This window comes from Rhinoderma darwinii, chromosome 5 (assembly GCF_050947455.1).
Source record: "Rhinoderma darwinii isolate aRhiDar2 chromosome 5, aRhiDar2.hap1, whole genome shotgun sequence".
NCBI lineage: Eukaryota > Metazoa > Chordata > Amphibia > Anura > Rhinodermatidae > Rhinoderma > Rhinoderma darwinii.
In genome coordinates, this window is record NC_134691.1 from 129,935,275 (window position 1) to 129,951,650 (window position 16,376).

At 38.6% G+C, this 16,376-nt stretch overlaps 1 protein-coding gene and 1 long non-coding RNA gene across 12 annotated transcripts in view; one reads left to right on the forward strand and one right to left on the reverse strand.

Moving 5' to 3' along the window:
• Positions 1-2,878: 2,878 nt before the first annotated feature.
• Positions 2,879-16,376, reverse strand: part of ZNF516 (zinc finger protein 516) — a 147,631-nt gene continuing 134,133 nt past the window's right edge. For 9 of the 11 annotated variants that reach the window (XM_075826507.1, XM_075826508.1, XM_075826503.1 and 6 more), the window contains one exon: positions 2,879-5,593. In XM_075826507.1, coding sequence (XP_075682622.1) covers positions 5,370-5,593 — 224 coding nt within the window. In that variant the 3' untranslated portion in view covers positions 2,879-5,369. Of the gene's footprint in view, positions 5,594-14,556; positions 14,621-16,376 lie in introns of all 11 variants that reach the window. The other 2 variants (XM_075826514.1, XM_075826513.1) reach the window with 2 other exon arrangements.
• On the forward strand, positions 5,815-7,223 carry LOC142651600 (uncharacterized). Its single transcript, XR_012847650.1, has 3 exons — positions 5,815-5,852; positions 6,818-6,854; positions 6,974-7,223. It is a non-coding gene; the product is annotated as an uncharacterized LOC142651600 (long non-coding RNA).

The window sequence follows — 16,376 nt, forward strand, 5'->3', positions numbered from 1 at the left end:
CAACGCATGAGCCTGCTCCATATATAACCCCCCCCCCCCGCACCACGACATGCTATTAAGTCGTGGTACACGAAGGGGTTAATGCGCAGCGGATGGTGCAAAGTGAAAATTAAAATTTTCCACTGATATGCCATTTTAATGTACATTATGTTTTGCCCAGTTTGTGCCACTGAAGACACATACCTCATACAATGTTGAGCGGGTTAAGCTGTTTGGGCACGCTGTAGGGCTCAGAAGCGAGGGAGCACCATTTGACTGAGCGCAGAATTTGCTTGGTAATAGTTCAGTTTGGGGTTTTGCTGGTATTTCAGTTTATAATGTGGGGGCATATGTAAGCTGGGCAGAGTACATCAGGGTGTAATAAGAGGGTATAATAATGCGGTAAATAAATAATAAATTCATAGATATCTGGCCAGTGTCTCACTGATAAATGGTGCCAAATCTTATCCGCTTTTGGATAGCTCTGCACAATTTCTATCGCTATATTTTGAGAGCCAAACTTTTTTTTTTCTCTCCATCGGAGCAGTTTGAGGGCTTATTTGTTGCGTTAAAGATCTGTAGTTTTCATTGGTACAATTTTAGGGTACATGTGATTTTTTTGATCACTATTTATTAGATTTTTTGGCAAGCAAAGTGATAAAAAAACGAATTCTAGCAATGTTTTTTGTCTTTTTTTTTTTACAGTGTTCACCGTGCGCTATAAATAACATTTTACTTTATTCGGCGGGTCGATACGATTACGGCAATACTATATGTATATAGTTTTCTTTATGTTTTGTGGTGTTTGCGCAGTAAAATCACTTTTCTATAAAATAATTTATTTTTTGTGTCACCATATTCTGAGAGCCAGAACTTTTTTATTTTTCCAGTCAAAAAAAAGCTGTGTAAGGGCTTGGTTTTTGCAGGACGGGTTGTAGTTTTTAATGGTACTATTTTGGGGTACAAGCAACTTTTTGATCACTTTTTATTCTATATTTTGGGAGGGGATGTGAACAAAAAAAGTGATTCTGGCATGGTTTTTTAATAATTTTTTTTGCGGTGTTCACCGTGCGAGAAAAATATTATATTTTTATAGTTTGGAGATACCAAATGTGTACTTTCAACGGTTTCATTTTTTTTCCTATATTAAAAAGACTTATAGGAAAAAAAGCATTTTTTGTTTTTGTAACATAACTTATTTTTACACATTTATAAAACATTACTTTTTTTTTTTACTTTTTTACTTGAAGATCTGCAGCACTGATAGCTGCTATAATACATTACACTACTTACATTACACTACTTCTAAACGGTCAGTGTGACGCGGAGAGTCACACTGACAGGAAGCCTATGAGGACTGGCCTCTGGCTGGTCCTCATAGATTTCTGTGCATGGCAGACCCGGAGGCCATTGTATGGCCTCCAGTTTTGCTATGACAACCGACAGCAGCACCTGCAATCGGTCCCTGGAAATGTTTGTTGTAGCAACAAACCTTCCAGTTTGTTATAGCAACAAACTTTCCAGTTTGTTGCTACAACAAAATTTCCCTGCAATCACATGATCGGTTCATGTCCTAATCATGTCTCCGGGACCAGAGGCAGGGGTTAACAGCACGCTCCGGGTGTCAGCGCTACCCTGAGACACCCGATCGCGTTTTTAACACCCACTGTGAATTCACGTCGGCTCTACATAGAGCCCAGCAAGCACCGACGTGTTTGCAGGACTAAAAAAAGTTTTTAAAAAAAAGCTACTCGGGTGCAGCACTCCCCAACAATAATAGAGGCTGAAATGGATATTACCACAGCGATAGATCTATCCCTCACAGACAATCACTGTAGAACAAAAAGGCAATAGCGCACAGACTTAAAGGGAAGGTGTCACCAAATATTTTTTTTTATACGTTATTGCTTTTATTAGGTCATTAAAATACCTTTTATTTATTTGTGTTGTACTTTTTTCTTTCTTTTACTTCTCTATGGGGACTGCCATTTTTTTTTCATCTCTGTATGTGTTGATTAACGACACATACAGAGATGGAATACGGCACAGCGGCGGCGGCAGGAGCAGGTGAGTTATGTTTGTGTATGTGATGTGTCTGTATGTTCGTGTTATACTGTGTGATTACCACTGTATCTAATCCTCCTACACTGTGCATTCGCTCAAAAAATGGCGGTTACACAGTGTAGGAGGTTTGAACATTCAACCTCCTCCTTTCTCCTGGCACTAGCCAGGATAAAGGAGGGGGGATTGTTTGAGCACACTAGAGCGAGTGTGTCTTCTCCAATTTTGCAGCATAAAGCAATGAGGTTGCTTTACCACATGCCAATGCTGCAATTTTTGGAATTGCTCCCTCTAGTGACCAGCACATGGAAAGGTTATAAATTAGAATCTAATTTATAATATTTCCTGACTTGTGAAAAAATAAAAAAAATTCGAACAATGTGTAATCATTTATATACTAACTGTTTAACAAAAAAAAAATAAAAAAAATTTCTAGCGACACATTCCCTTTAAATTTCAAGACGGACTCATTGTTTTATTCACTATTTGTGGACGTTGTTGCCTTCTTGTTTTACTGGGATTCACTGCAGTATTGACACAGCTCCATCCATCAGTGTAAAATCTGTATGATAGTGCAGCTCAGCCAAATTCAGTGTGGCGATTCCTGAGTTTCGGGCCCCCCACTGGTCACACGTTGAAGGCCTATCTTAAGAGCTTGGGGAAAAATGTAGCAGTTTATTATTGCTTGTTACATGTATGTCCCATAGCAATTTTTATAGACCTACTATACTAATGGATTATGGTGCATTATTTTGTGTATTCAAAAACCCTGTTTCCAAACAAAGAAAGCAAGAAGGAGGGTTCGATTGTAGCAAAATAAGAGGCAACACAAGTCCAGTGTAAACAATCAAACCCTTTATTGTGTAAATTACATTAGAGCGCTGTAAAAAATAACCTGTTAAAAGAGTGAGAAACAGTAGATTGGTAGAGGTAGTAGGAAAATTTATGTAACAGTCCACAGATGGTTAACAGGAGTGTGTCAGGCCAAAATTAATTTTAAAAGCTGATCAAAACAGGTTGACTAAATAAATAACAAAAATCATTTTAAATACTATAGCCTAGCAGATTTCTACATTAACAAATCAACACAATACTGATGATAAAATAAGAGCACAAAAGCTACACCACTAAATAGGGTGATAATACAAAAAGAAAAAAAGAATTGTTAGGATACGTGGATATTTTTTTTTTTAATGCTTGCTCAATTACGTGAATCTTATTTCTGAACTGTACACAGCATGTAATTACCTACAATTATTTCCCCTTCCAGTTGTTCACAATAAAGAAACACTGATGTTGCAAACTTTGCTGAATACCAACATAGCATCAGTGACAGTCATGCTTCCTGCCATTTGTCAGATGTTCAAGGCAGTGCCAAAATGAGAGCGGACCACTATTTTATTGAACGAACACCGAAAGCTAGACTGTTTAATACCATAGTTGTCATGTTTTCAATGTTTTGATAATAATAGACCATATATTATACCCTCACTGTGCCTTTCCAAACATTCACATTAAATATAGTGAAGGAGCAGTCCACTAATCGTAATAAAGTGTAGAGTTAAAATGTAACCGGATTATACTTATATATTAATATAAGTAAAGACATGGAATGCATCCATAACAAAGAAATACTTCAAATAGAAGAATCTAAAATGTATTGCCTAGCCAGGCAATATGTACAACTCCAAATTTAATAAATCAGTAGAGGGGGAAAAGGGGGATGCGAAAAAAATAATTCTGGTATGCACATTGTAAGGTCTTAAAAAATATTGCTAGGATCTGCATTTAAACAATAAACTAGATCAAAATATATGTTGGAAAAACACGCAAATGAAAAAAAAAAGTAGTATTTTTTTTATCATTTTAAAAACAAAAAAATCTTTATCATAAGCCCAAATACTTATTTAAAAAAAAAAAAGGCAAAGAAAAAAAGCTTCTCTTTATAGTACAAAGTAAACTGTTGCTCTCGCCAGTATTAAAAGGTTAGATTTATATCTGTACATGTAAAATTATTGCTTCTTTTGAAAAATATATTTAGCATGCTAGGATTTTTATACCCATTTCTGCCTTTATAAAAGGTTACAATAGAAAAACAAAAAACACTAGTAAAGCTTTTGCAATTTTTTTTCACAGAACAGTTTCTTTCAAGGCAGCAGTAACTTTTCTTGATAATGCATAAAATCATATGTGCAAAAATTGAGACTCTTAGAGGCATTGCTGTAGCACATAGTGTCACAGCAATAAGGGGGAAAAAATATTTATATCTATGGAATACATATGTAGTTCCAGTCAGTACCACACTGCATTAAAGCCTTCTGGACTGAATGGTTAAATTGGAGTACACTGCTTCATTTGCTTTTATTTACCATCACCTCACCATAAAAATGTCGTTGCAGAAGAGGTATATAAAGCTTTTTATATCTTATTTTCCCCCCACAACCTGAATGCCACCAAATAACAGAAACAAATGAATAAGTAACATTTTTAAACATGCTATAAACAGGAAAAATATATATATCTTAAGACCTCTCCCAAGGTACCGGCTTGGAGAAGGGTGGTTTTTGCAGTGGGAAGATAGATCCATGCATGCTATTCCATGCGCATTTTGAATTATTTTTTTTCTTGTAATTGTTTACATTTTCTATCTTGTACAGTACTAAAATCTGCAGCTTGATGTGTGGCAATAACAAAAGGGAAAAAAAAACAACTTGCATAATCTTTTACGCGCAGGTTTAAGAAAGTAGCCCTATTATAAAAAGGTCCTGAGAGTAAAATGAATAAGCTTCCCCCCTGTATTAGTGTTCATGGAGCATAACTAAGTGTTTTGTTGTTCATTTCAGTCACCAATGTAACGTGGAACCTTGTGGAACATCCTCAAAGGCCAGACAATATACATCACAGCATGGTCTTCAGATTGAGCAACTGCATATTATTATGCAACATCACTGAGCAGTCTGGCTTTTAGCAGATCAGTGGTAGATGAATCCAAAGCATTTATTGTGCCTGTCTGTTACTCCCTAGTCTTACGCATAAGTTGTCCTCTGAAGCAGGTAACAGATCAGTGCTTACAATTACATATGGTCCAAATTGTGTCAAGCTGTACCTATCCTTCCATCCAGTGTCTGATGAAAATCTGCTGCATTTGCAAGTATTTTAGGTCATCGCAACATCTGCCATTTCTAAAAACAAAAGTCTGACATTTTCAACTAAACAGGAATTAAAATGATATGGATGTATTTTCTCCTACATCTTCATTTAGTATAAATTGTTAAGTAGCACAGATTTACTCCTGCACAAGGAATAGGTCAATACATGTAATGCTTTCGTCACTTCATTATGACAGCCCCAGGAACTTGATGATTTGAAGGCAAATTTTCCAGCTGTTCCTCCATATAACTGTAGGGATTGTCATCTTGGGTTCCAAGAAGCTGCTTGTCTGGGTACTCGCTGTTGTCAAAAGGTACCCGATGCACACACTGCACATGTGTCTTTAGGTTCCCTTTTTGAGAGGCACTGTATGGACAATATCTGCACTGGAATGGTCTCTCCCCTAGGAAAAGACAAAAAACATCACTTTTTTCACAGCATTGCAGGTTACTCAACTGCAATAGAAAAAAACTTGAAAACAACCAAGACTAGTTTAAAATCCAGATGTATTAGCATATACCATTACATTCGGCGCATCAATGACCTGGAAAATAACAGTATATGATCCGAGGTCACAATGAGGAAAGAAGAATGAAAGAAAACAGATGACAGAGTAGTACAAAAGCACAGGGAAGATGTAAAAGTGATAGTCAAAGAAAAAGGTACAGTGTGTGTCCACACAAAGAAGAGAAGTAAAGTATTACTCTCACACACACATCTGTCAAAACCTCACAGGCTTTGTACCAATTTCCATAAAGAATCACAATGATGAACAAATAGGAGGTTCTAAGTACAGGGAAAAGCAAGTTAAACGTGAACTAATGTGAGCCTGAAGCTTTCATAGAACTGTTCAACAATGACATTTTGAACATCACAGAACAATGCCATGTTCCTAACATAACATGGCAAGCTTAATGTTTAATTAATACATTAACCTTATGCAGAGTTAATTAGAAAGGGAAAATCATTTTGAGTCGAGGGAAACCAGCCAGGCAAATTATATTTAGGGTTGAGAAATGTTCACATCCTACTCACTTAAATATGCCAATGCTGGAAGGGTGCGGACACATGCATAATGTGTGTGTACTGTAGATTGATATTATTCATATCTATATTTATCAATCCATAGCTAGTCCCCTGTTCATATCAGTATATCTATACATGACATTACATTGTAGTTAACAGTGAAATACATTTGCACATAACTGATTTACATGGATTCAGATGGCTTATATCCCAATTGCTTAGCTATGAATGAAAATCGGTTTTCATCTATTTGTTTATAGCGCATTGTTTTGATGAATGGAACACATTCATACTACAACAAAATAAATAAAAAAATCTGTCGCATTTAGGAAAAATGTTATTAATTACAAACCTGAAAACAAAATACAGTAAATTGCAAAAACAACATTTCTAATGAACATAACATATTAATACACAAGGTTTTCTCTCTGTGTTCATTTTTGTTTTGAAGTGTTTTTGTGCAAACCACGAAACGTATGACTATCATAATATAGGAAAATGCACAGCAAGTAAAAAAAACAAAAAACAATGAAAGATATGCAATCTCAGTTTCAACTTCCTACTCATATGAGCCAACTTATGTTCCTCTATCCTGTAACAGATAGTCTGCAACCCCAATTGCTTGGTAGCGGTCAAAGGTACAGATAAACATATTTTTTTCATTAACCCAGAATATTGGGACAGCATTGTATTGCATAATAGAACTGAACACTTGTACTATTATGTAACATATTTAAATGAATTTTCCCGTAAACAGAGCTTAAAAGTTGTCCCATGGCTGGAGAGAAGGATGAGAACGTGATGTCCCCCTTCAAAGGCATTTTTCGTTTCCGACAAGCACATTCAAGTCTGTGGAAGAGACCGCGCATGCTCATCCAGCTTTCCTGCCAAGAACAGGAACAAAGTGGCTCGCGTACACGGCAATAGTAGGGGTTGTAGAGGTCAGAACCCCACCAAACTTTTATAACCTGTCTCATTAACAGGTTATAAAAGCAAATAAAATTATTGTGGGAAAACTCCTAATTAAAATGGAAAGCAAGTGTATGTAATTTTCTAATATATTAGTAATTCCTCACTATTGAAAGATTCCAGTTTCCAATCAGTGAATAAAAACATTTTGTTTTCATTCATGGGCTAAAAAAACAAAGCAAAAGAGTCTCATAACAGAGGGTGATACACAATGTTCCCTATCTAGGCAATGCGCTCAGAGATTTGTGCTGCTGCGCAAAGAGGATTGCCTAGTTTTGATTTTGTAACAAACCTACAAATGTTCAGAGATCTCAAAATACGGTGAAATTCAAACAAAGTATATTACAAAGTAAGGCTGGGTTCACACGCAGTTTTTTTTTAGGAGTTTAACACGGAAACCGCGCTGCAAAACTCGTCAAAAACGGCCTGAAAATGCCTCCCATTGATTTCAATGGGAGGCGGAGGCGTCTTTTTCCCGCGAGCGGTAAAACCGTCTCGCGGGAGAAAGAAGGGGCATGCCCTATGTTCGGGCATTTACGCCTCTGACCTCCCATTGACATCAATGGGAGGCAGAGAAAGCGTATTTTGCGGAGTTTTATGCCCGCATCGCTCAATGGCGGTAGGCGGAAAACGCAGCGAAAATCGGCGTGCAGGGAGAGGAAAATTTGCCTCAAACTTCCAAACTGAATTTTGAGGCAGAATTTCCACCTGCAAAAAACTTTGTGTGAACCCAGCCTAAGGCTTCATGCCCACTTCAGTTTTTTTCATCAGGGTGCTACCCGTTGTTTTAACTGATAGCACCCTGATACATTCCTTTCAATGGGGCCATGCACACTTCCATTGTTTTAACGGAACCGTGCGTCCGATCCATCAAAAATAGGACAGGTCCTACTCCTGCCCATTTTTGACGGAACAGTCTCGGCCTTTACATCGATTTGGTCCGTGAAAAAACGGACTGCACACGGAAGCCATCCGTGTGCAGCCTGTGTTTCACGAACAGTCATTAGCGGCCATACAACGGCCGATGGAAGTGTTCATGCAGCCTTACATAACACTTTATCATACGGTCATAAATCATTATTTATACAAGACTGAAAAATCCCTTTAAGGTGAACATTCTTATTTACACTGGTTCTTAGTTTCCTAAACATACGGTTAGAACTGGCTCAGTTACAGGATCAATGTCAAAACCTCTGTCTTGGCTGTATTTATTGGGACTTAAAACTGGGTTTAAAAACAAACATTTTGGAATATTTAGCATCAACATTTTCATGAATGATGGATTAAAATAACAATTGATTAAAAGTTACACTTTGAAAAATCTATTTTTTTTATATCTATACATATAAAAACAAAATGATGTATTCGGTTTGCAGTTTTCTTAATGGCCACTATGTGCCAGCACAACAGGCAAAATTGACAAAAAAAAAAAACGAAAATCTTGTTTTACAAGCCTACAGTAAACCTTAAATTAAATTTAAAAAAAAAACAAAAAACTGGTTGTGGCTGAACCAAGATAAGAATCTTTTACTCTTAGGCTCAGTTCACACATTGCGTAAACACTGCACATATTCCGCAACTGAATTTGTTGCAGAAAATCCACAGCAAATACAGTAGCAAAGTGGATGAGATAAAACAAATCTCATCCACATGCTGCGTAAATGTGGAGTGAAAAACATGCTCAGAAATGACCTTCAGTGCGGAATTTTATTGTATTTGTGTAAACGCTGCTTATTTGTTGTGGGTTTTCCCCCATTAAATTTCAATGGGGAGGTAAAACTCACAACAAATAGAAGTTGTTGCGTTTTTTGCGGGGGCTTCGCCGCCAAAAAAAACGCAACTCCAAAAAAAAAAATCTTAGATTCACCCAGGAGTCTGTTTCTTCCTCCAGGCCGGCCTCCTGGGATGATGTTTCATCCCATGTGACCGCTGCAATCTCAGGCTGTAGTAGCAGTCGCATGGGATGAAACGTCCTCCAAAGTGGCCGGCCTGGATGATGTCAGAGAACCGGCCTCCTGGGATGACGCTTCATCCCATGTGACCGCCGCTGCAGCCAATCATAGGCTGCAGCGGTCTACTGGGATGAGACGTCACCAGTTTGGTGTGCTTTTTCGCCCGAAATTCGCTGTGGCGTACAGGGCGGATACGCTGTGTGCTTTTATGCAGCGTATACGCCCCGTGTGAACTCAGCCTTAAAAGGTAACCTGTCACTCTACTCACCCCTCGTTGGCCGCTGATGTCAAAAGTAAATTTCCGTTATTCCCTCTCCTAAACTCCTCCTCCGATAGTAAATAACGGTCTGCAAACATTTTACCCCATTTTATAGTAATAATCCGGCAGTCTCATTAGTTCCACTTCTTATGCCCGCCCACCACTGAAAACTGGCCCGCTCTTAATGGCAAAATCTCGTCTGAGACAGCGCACATGCGCCCGTCATGTATGGTCCGATACCCTTTCCTGCTTTGTCCCGGCCTCAACTCTAGTTACTGTGCATGCGCCGATAGTGTCCCATTGTTTGCACGCACCAGAACATCGATGCGCAAGCGCGGGATTTCATGATGCTGGGGGAGGCGAGGAGCTGTCAATCAAAAGTAAGGAGGTGGGTTTAACTCGGAAAGGCTTGAGGAATGAAGATATGACTCATGGTCATTAGCATACGGTGTGGGAACTCTAAGAAACCAGGTATTGTTGGTTTAATAAGTGAAATGCTGGTGACAGGTTCCCTTTAACCAATTAGTGACCGCCCATAGGTGTTTTTACGTTGGCCACTAACGGGCTTTATTCCGATGCAATTTATTTTTTACAGCGCTGCATCGGAATAAACAAACACAGCGGAGAGCAGGTAAATCTCCCTGCTCTCAGCTACCGGAAGTAGCTGAGGGCTGGGAGCAGCCCTGCTCGAACGGGCAAGATCGAAATAAGTATCGATCTTGCCCGCTTAACCCTTCAGATGCGGTGCTCGCTATTGAGCGCCGCATCTGAAGAGTTAAACGGGCAAGATCGATGAGTGGTTTTGGAGGGAGGGGGCTCCCTCTCTTCCCCCACCGGCACCCTGCGATAAGATCGCAGGGTGCTGATGTCTTCTATGGCAGCCGGGGGCCTAACAAAGGCCCCCAGATCTGCCTCTAGTTAATGTCTGCTAGGCCATGTCAAAAGTATTGCAGTGTATTATAAAAGCGATCAGGTGATCGCACAGTAAATTCTTCTAGTGGGCCTAATAAAATAGTTTAATAAAGTTAATAAAAATTCAGTGATAAAAATGTAAAACCCACTTTCTCCCCTTACAAAATGCTTTATTATTAAAAAACAAAAAAAGCTACATATTTGAAATCGCTGCATACGTAACGACCCCAACTATAAAACTATTACACTATTTAACCCACTCAGCGAATGCCGTAAACAATAAAATAAAAAACAATGCAAGAATTGCGGTTTTCTGTGCATACTGCTTAAAAAAAATGTGATTAAAAGTGATCAAAAAGTCGCATGTACTCCAAAATGGTACCAATAAAAACTACGTCGTTCAGCAAAAAAAGTCCTCATACAGCTGCATCGACAGAAAAATAAAAAAAGTTATGACTCTTCAAATATAGACACAAAAACAAATTATTTTGAAAAAGAAGTGTTTTTACTGTGTAAATAAGTAGTAAAACATAGGAAAACTATATAAATTTGGTATTGTTGCAATCGTAACAACCCGCTGAATAAAGTTATGGTGTTATTTATACCACATGGTAAACAGCGTAACTTTAGGATGCACAAAAGTGTGGTGCAATTGTTTTTTTGTCTATTCCAGACCCCCAAAAAAGTTACTAAACGTTAATCAAATTATATGTACCCCAACATGGTGCTATTTAAAAATACAACTTGTCCAGAATTAAAACAAGTCCTTATACAGCCATGTCGACGCAAAAAAAAGAAGTTATAGCTCTTTGAATGGGACGATGGAAATTGTGAAAAAATAGGCTGGTCACTAAAGGGATAAAGTGCCCATAGGAATATTGATCAAACACCTAGTTTGGTGGGACCGGCTGTCTATCTAATGCGTATTATATGCAGATGACAGGGGTAAAAAGGATCAGGCATGCTGAATTTCAACATGCCAGATCCTTCGTTTTCAGGTGAGATAAGCCACCACAAGAGTTGTCTGGCAGCAGTTTATTCCCCTCACCCCATTGGTGTAAGATCAGAAGGCATAGCTGTTGGCTTAATGTTGGCCCAGTTTCCTACTGTAATTTGCGGGAAAAAGTTGTTCTTTTTTGTTTCTGTGATAATACAACATTGTATCATTCGGAAGATCGTAGAAACAAAGCTGTGAACATCCATCTTATAGTCATAAAATGTATGTGTAAATCTTGGTTTTCTGGATTTATGTAAAAGTTTTTATTCATTAAGGTCATATTCCGCCGCTTTCAAATATACTATAGTTTGTGTTTTAATTCCACGAAATTGCAAAAATTGCCTACCGTCAGTGAATGGAGAGTTTTGAATCACTTTAAGGGGTTAGACTATGTAGGTAAATCCTGGCTCAAATGGCCACAATGAATATTATTAACAATGAGTATTTTTCAGGCTGGAGCAGGCAAAAAAAGTCAGGTGAAATCCAAACACCTAGAAATAAAACAAAAGTAAATCAAGTTTTTCACCGCTCGAACAGCACTGAGAAACATAGTCCAACCTGTAGTCTTATAGACGGTTCTGCTCAGTCCACAAGCAATAGACAATCCACAATCCAGAGAAGGTGTATGCAGTTATGATCTTTGTAGTCCCACGGAGCTCTACACCGTGTCCCGATGCTCAGGCTCCAGGCAGGATAAATCCTATGACTCCAATAAAGAAAAGGAGAAATAGTGCAACACCCTCTGTTTTTTTTGCAATACGCAAGATTTATTCCATACTTACAGGAGAATAGAAGAATAAAAACATTGGTGATTCAAATAAAATCAATAGCAGCACGTCAAACAAACTCGCCCAACCCTGGGTTTCGCCCTTCCGGCTTCATGATTCATGCCCCAGAGGAATCCGGAAGGTCGAAACCCAGGGTCAGGTGAGTTTGTTTGACGTGCTGCTATTGATTTTATTTGAATCACCAACGTTTTTATTCTTCTAATCTCCTGTAAGTATGGAATAAATTTTGCGTATTGCAAAAAAAAAAACAGAGGGTGTTGCACTATTTCTCCTTTTCTTTACTGGAGTCATAGGATTTATCCTGCCTGGAGCCTGAGCATCGGGACACGGTGTACAGCTCCGTGGGACTACAAGGGTCATAACTGCATACGCCTTCTCTGGATTGTGGATTGTCTATTACTTGTGGACTGAGCAGAACCGTCTATAAGTCTATAGGTTGGACTGGGTTTCTCAGTACTGTTAGAGCGGTGAAAAACTTTATTTACTTTAAAGAGGTTCTGTCACCAGATTATAAGTGCCCTATCTCCTACATAATGTGATCGGCGCTGTAATGTAGATAACAGTGGTTTTTATTTTCAAAAACGAACATTTTTGAGCAAGTTATGAACAATTTTAGATTTATGCTAATTAGTTTCTTAATAGACAACTGGGCGTGTTTTTACTTTTGACCAACTGGGTGTTGTACAGAGGAGTGTATGATCACATTATGTAGGGGATAGGGCACTTATAATCTGGTGACAGAGGCTCTTTAAGGGGTTATTCCAACTAAACAACCCTTATCTATATGCCTGCTGTAAAGCATATGCTCTCATGCTGAGTAAAGAGAGTTGGAGGGTGTTTAGTCAAAAACTGCGTCAGGATGTAACTACAGTATAATGCAATATAAATTTGTGCAAGCGCATTATATTACAAGATCAAACATTGTTGATGATGTCCTTTAATTCAGAAGCTTGAAGTAGTAGCATAAAACAAGAAAAAGGCTGTCAGGTGGTTTCTTTTTACATTTTTGAGAAGTCACACAACTTCACCAGCAAACTGGACAGGATTCTAATCCAAAACAAAAATACAAGGCAGCAATTGATCGGTGAACCTGGAGACCTGCAAACTGCAGAAGTAAATTATGTACTTGGCTAAAAATATATAGGGCATTGTGATTGAGAACTACATGACCTATGCTTGTAGACCACTTGAGCAGCAAGTTAAGTTACTGTATGGTGAAATATATCTTTGTAAAATATTTGATAATGTTCAGTCTTACTCTGTGGGTGGGGGGGGGGGGGACGACAAAAAAAAAACCCCTGTATCTTCTAGCCAATTTAATATGCACTGTCATACTGATAATGCTAGTGAAAATAGTGTCCCAAAAAGTTTATTATTATCGCTGGTCTACACCAGCGATTCTCCTGAGGTGGAGCTTCCTCACAGCCTCTGACGCTGTCCTATCAGCATGAAGCTGCTTCACACAGTATGAGAGACTGAGGGGAAGGGCGATCACTTAAAAAAAACATATCTCCGGCCGTGGACCACCTAGAACAGTGGTTCTGGTGGCATATGGAAGATGCACGAGATTCTAATTTTTCATATGGCACCAAGGTCACAGTTCTAGCTGTGAAACAACCGGAGAGATCACCAGTTGAACACACAGTCAGGAATGGAAGCTGTATACTATATGATAACGCTGTGTTGCTGGGCAGGGAAGGGGGAGAAGATGTATGACAATTGGACAACGTCATACAGAAAACATTACACCGCCCAAAGTGAAAAGAGTCACCTCCCATTTGGCAAGTATAACCAAATTAGCATATTTAGAAAAACGCACATAACTTTGCAAATAATAACCTTTATGAAAAAAACAAAAACGTACACACTAGTTACCAGCATCATAGCGCCTATTAGATTAGTTAGGAGATAGGGTATTAATAAACGAGTGACAGATCCTCTTTAAGCAGCTATTACGATAAGGGTTCTGGTAAGGCTCTGTTCACATCTCTCATAAGCCGGACGGTGGCATTCATCATATACCCTTAACGAAGTGTGGGTACATGCGAAACGGTTGTAGGCTCTACATCCCATTGCTGCTTTTTGCTAAATAAAAGGAGAAACTTAAACTAAATGGTGAGTCGTAGATTTTCCTTCTTAAGGGAATTTCAAGAATATATTTCTGTATGCCACAGAGCCCCACCTATTGTTGATTGATTAAATCCTATTGAGGGTTCGTGCATGGTTCTGGGATCATTGGTACTCAGAGAGACAGAGCAGTGCCGGTCAGTTTTCTCTCTTTTCAATACTAGTTTTGTTCTTATGTTAACCAGGAGAAGGACCTGCATGCTGCAACAATCCTCATTGTTATATCTGTCAAGACTTGTCAACATTTCTGATAATCAGAGGTAGTGAGCTACTGAAAAAGGAGCTTGGACATGAGGGGAAAAAAAGAGAAGGCTTTCAATGTCCAATGAGCATTACCTGTCATGTTTTCATCTTGTTTTCATAGAAGGTTGGGAAACATCGGCCAAGAAACTTCTTTTTCCTGATAGAAGATTATAACCCCAAAATATTTCAATTAAACCACACTCGGTGGCCAGACAATGCGCAAAAACTTAAGTCACATTTAGGGTATGTGCACACAGGTAGGGATTAGTTGCGGATTTTCCGCAATGGATTTCATTGCGGGAATTCCACATTGTATTACATTAGCAGTAAGGTGGATGAGATTTTGAAAAATCTCATCTGCACGCCGCGGAAAAAAATATGCAGAAAAGTGTGGACATTGATTTGCAGTGCGGATTTTTAATCTGTAGCATGTAAATTTCTCTTGTGAAAATGCAGCAAAATTTTCACACAGAAAATCCGGTTGCTAATTCTGCAGTGTTTAAGCGGTGTGTGGACGTGCCCTTAAGCTTGAATGTAAATGCTTTTTCAGACTGATAATTATAGCACTTATTGCTAAAGAACACCTTGACTTTTTCGAGTGAAATCATCAACAGCTCAAAAAAGGACCAAACCAAATGAGGTAACAATGCCTATAGGAATTTTAAATATAAGTCCATAAAACATCACAACGGTTACCTCATAGGTCAACTATAAAGAACAAAATAAATCAGCTAGTTTTACATAATTCTTGTAAAAAAAGGTAACAGGTCTGTCAGAATGGTAACCATCTAAAAAAATTACAAGGTAAAGTATTGATTGCATGTAAGTTGGGATGTGGACAATGCAGATGGGGACAACCATTGTACTGGTTGTGGACAATATCCGTTCTGGTAGCAATAACCAAGATGAAAAAGTGAGGAACGAAACAAGTGGCAAGAACACTGTATGAACATCTATGACAGATACTGCCTTCCCTGGCATCCTTTAGGATGACTGGCGTGACTTCAAATTAACAATTTGTTGGAAGCTTTTTCCATCAACGTAGCTGGCAGGAATGGATCAAGTCTACAAACATAATGAATATATATATATATATATATATATATATATATATATATATATATATATATATATATATATATATATATATGTAGAAGAAATCCCACAGGACTCCAATGGTTCAAAACAAAGCTTGAAAGAGGTCCTATAGCAGGATGGAAATGTTGCAGCTGTTGACTGAATAAAACTGCAAGTTTTTTTGAACCATCGGAGTGCTGTGGTATTTCTTCTACTTATCGCTCATAATCCGCGGATCTGGATTACCTACTTGCACCTATTACCGTGGTAGAATATCATTCGGAAAGTCTTCAGACCCTTTTCACATTTTGTTATGTTGAGGCCTTGTGCTAAAATAAAGAAGTTTTTCCCCATCATTCTGCACTCAATACGCCATAATGACAAAGTGAAAACAGAATGTTAGTAATCTTTGCTAATTTATTGAAAAGAAAAAACTAAAATATTGGATTGCCATTAGTATTCAGGGCCTTTACTTAGTTGAAGTAGCTTTGGTAGCGATAACAGCCTCCAGTCTTCTTGGGTATGATGCCACAAAGTTTTCACACCTGGATTTGGAGATTTTTTTTGGCATTCCTCTCTGCAGATTCTCTCAAGCTCTATCAGGCTGGTTGGGGACCACCGGTAGACAGCCGTTTTCAGGTCTCACCAGAGATGTTTGATGGGTTCAAGTCAGGGCTCTGGCTGTGTCAATCAAGGGGATTCACAGAATTGTCCCTAAGCCACTCCTGTGTTGTCTTGGCTGTGTGCTTAGGGTCATGGTCTTGTTGGAAGGTGAAACTTTGGCCCAGTCTGCGGTCCAGAGCACTCTGGATCAGGTTTTCATTACGAATATCTCT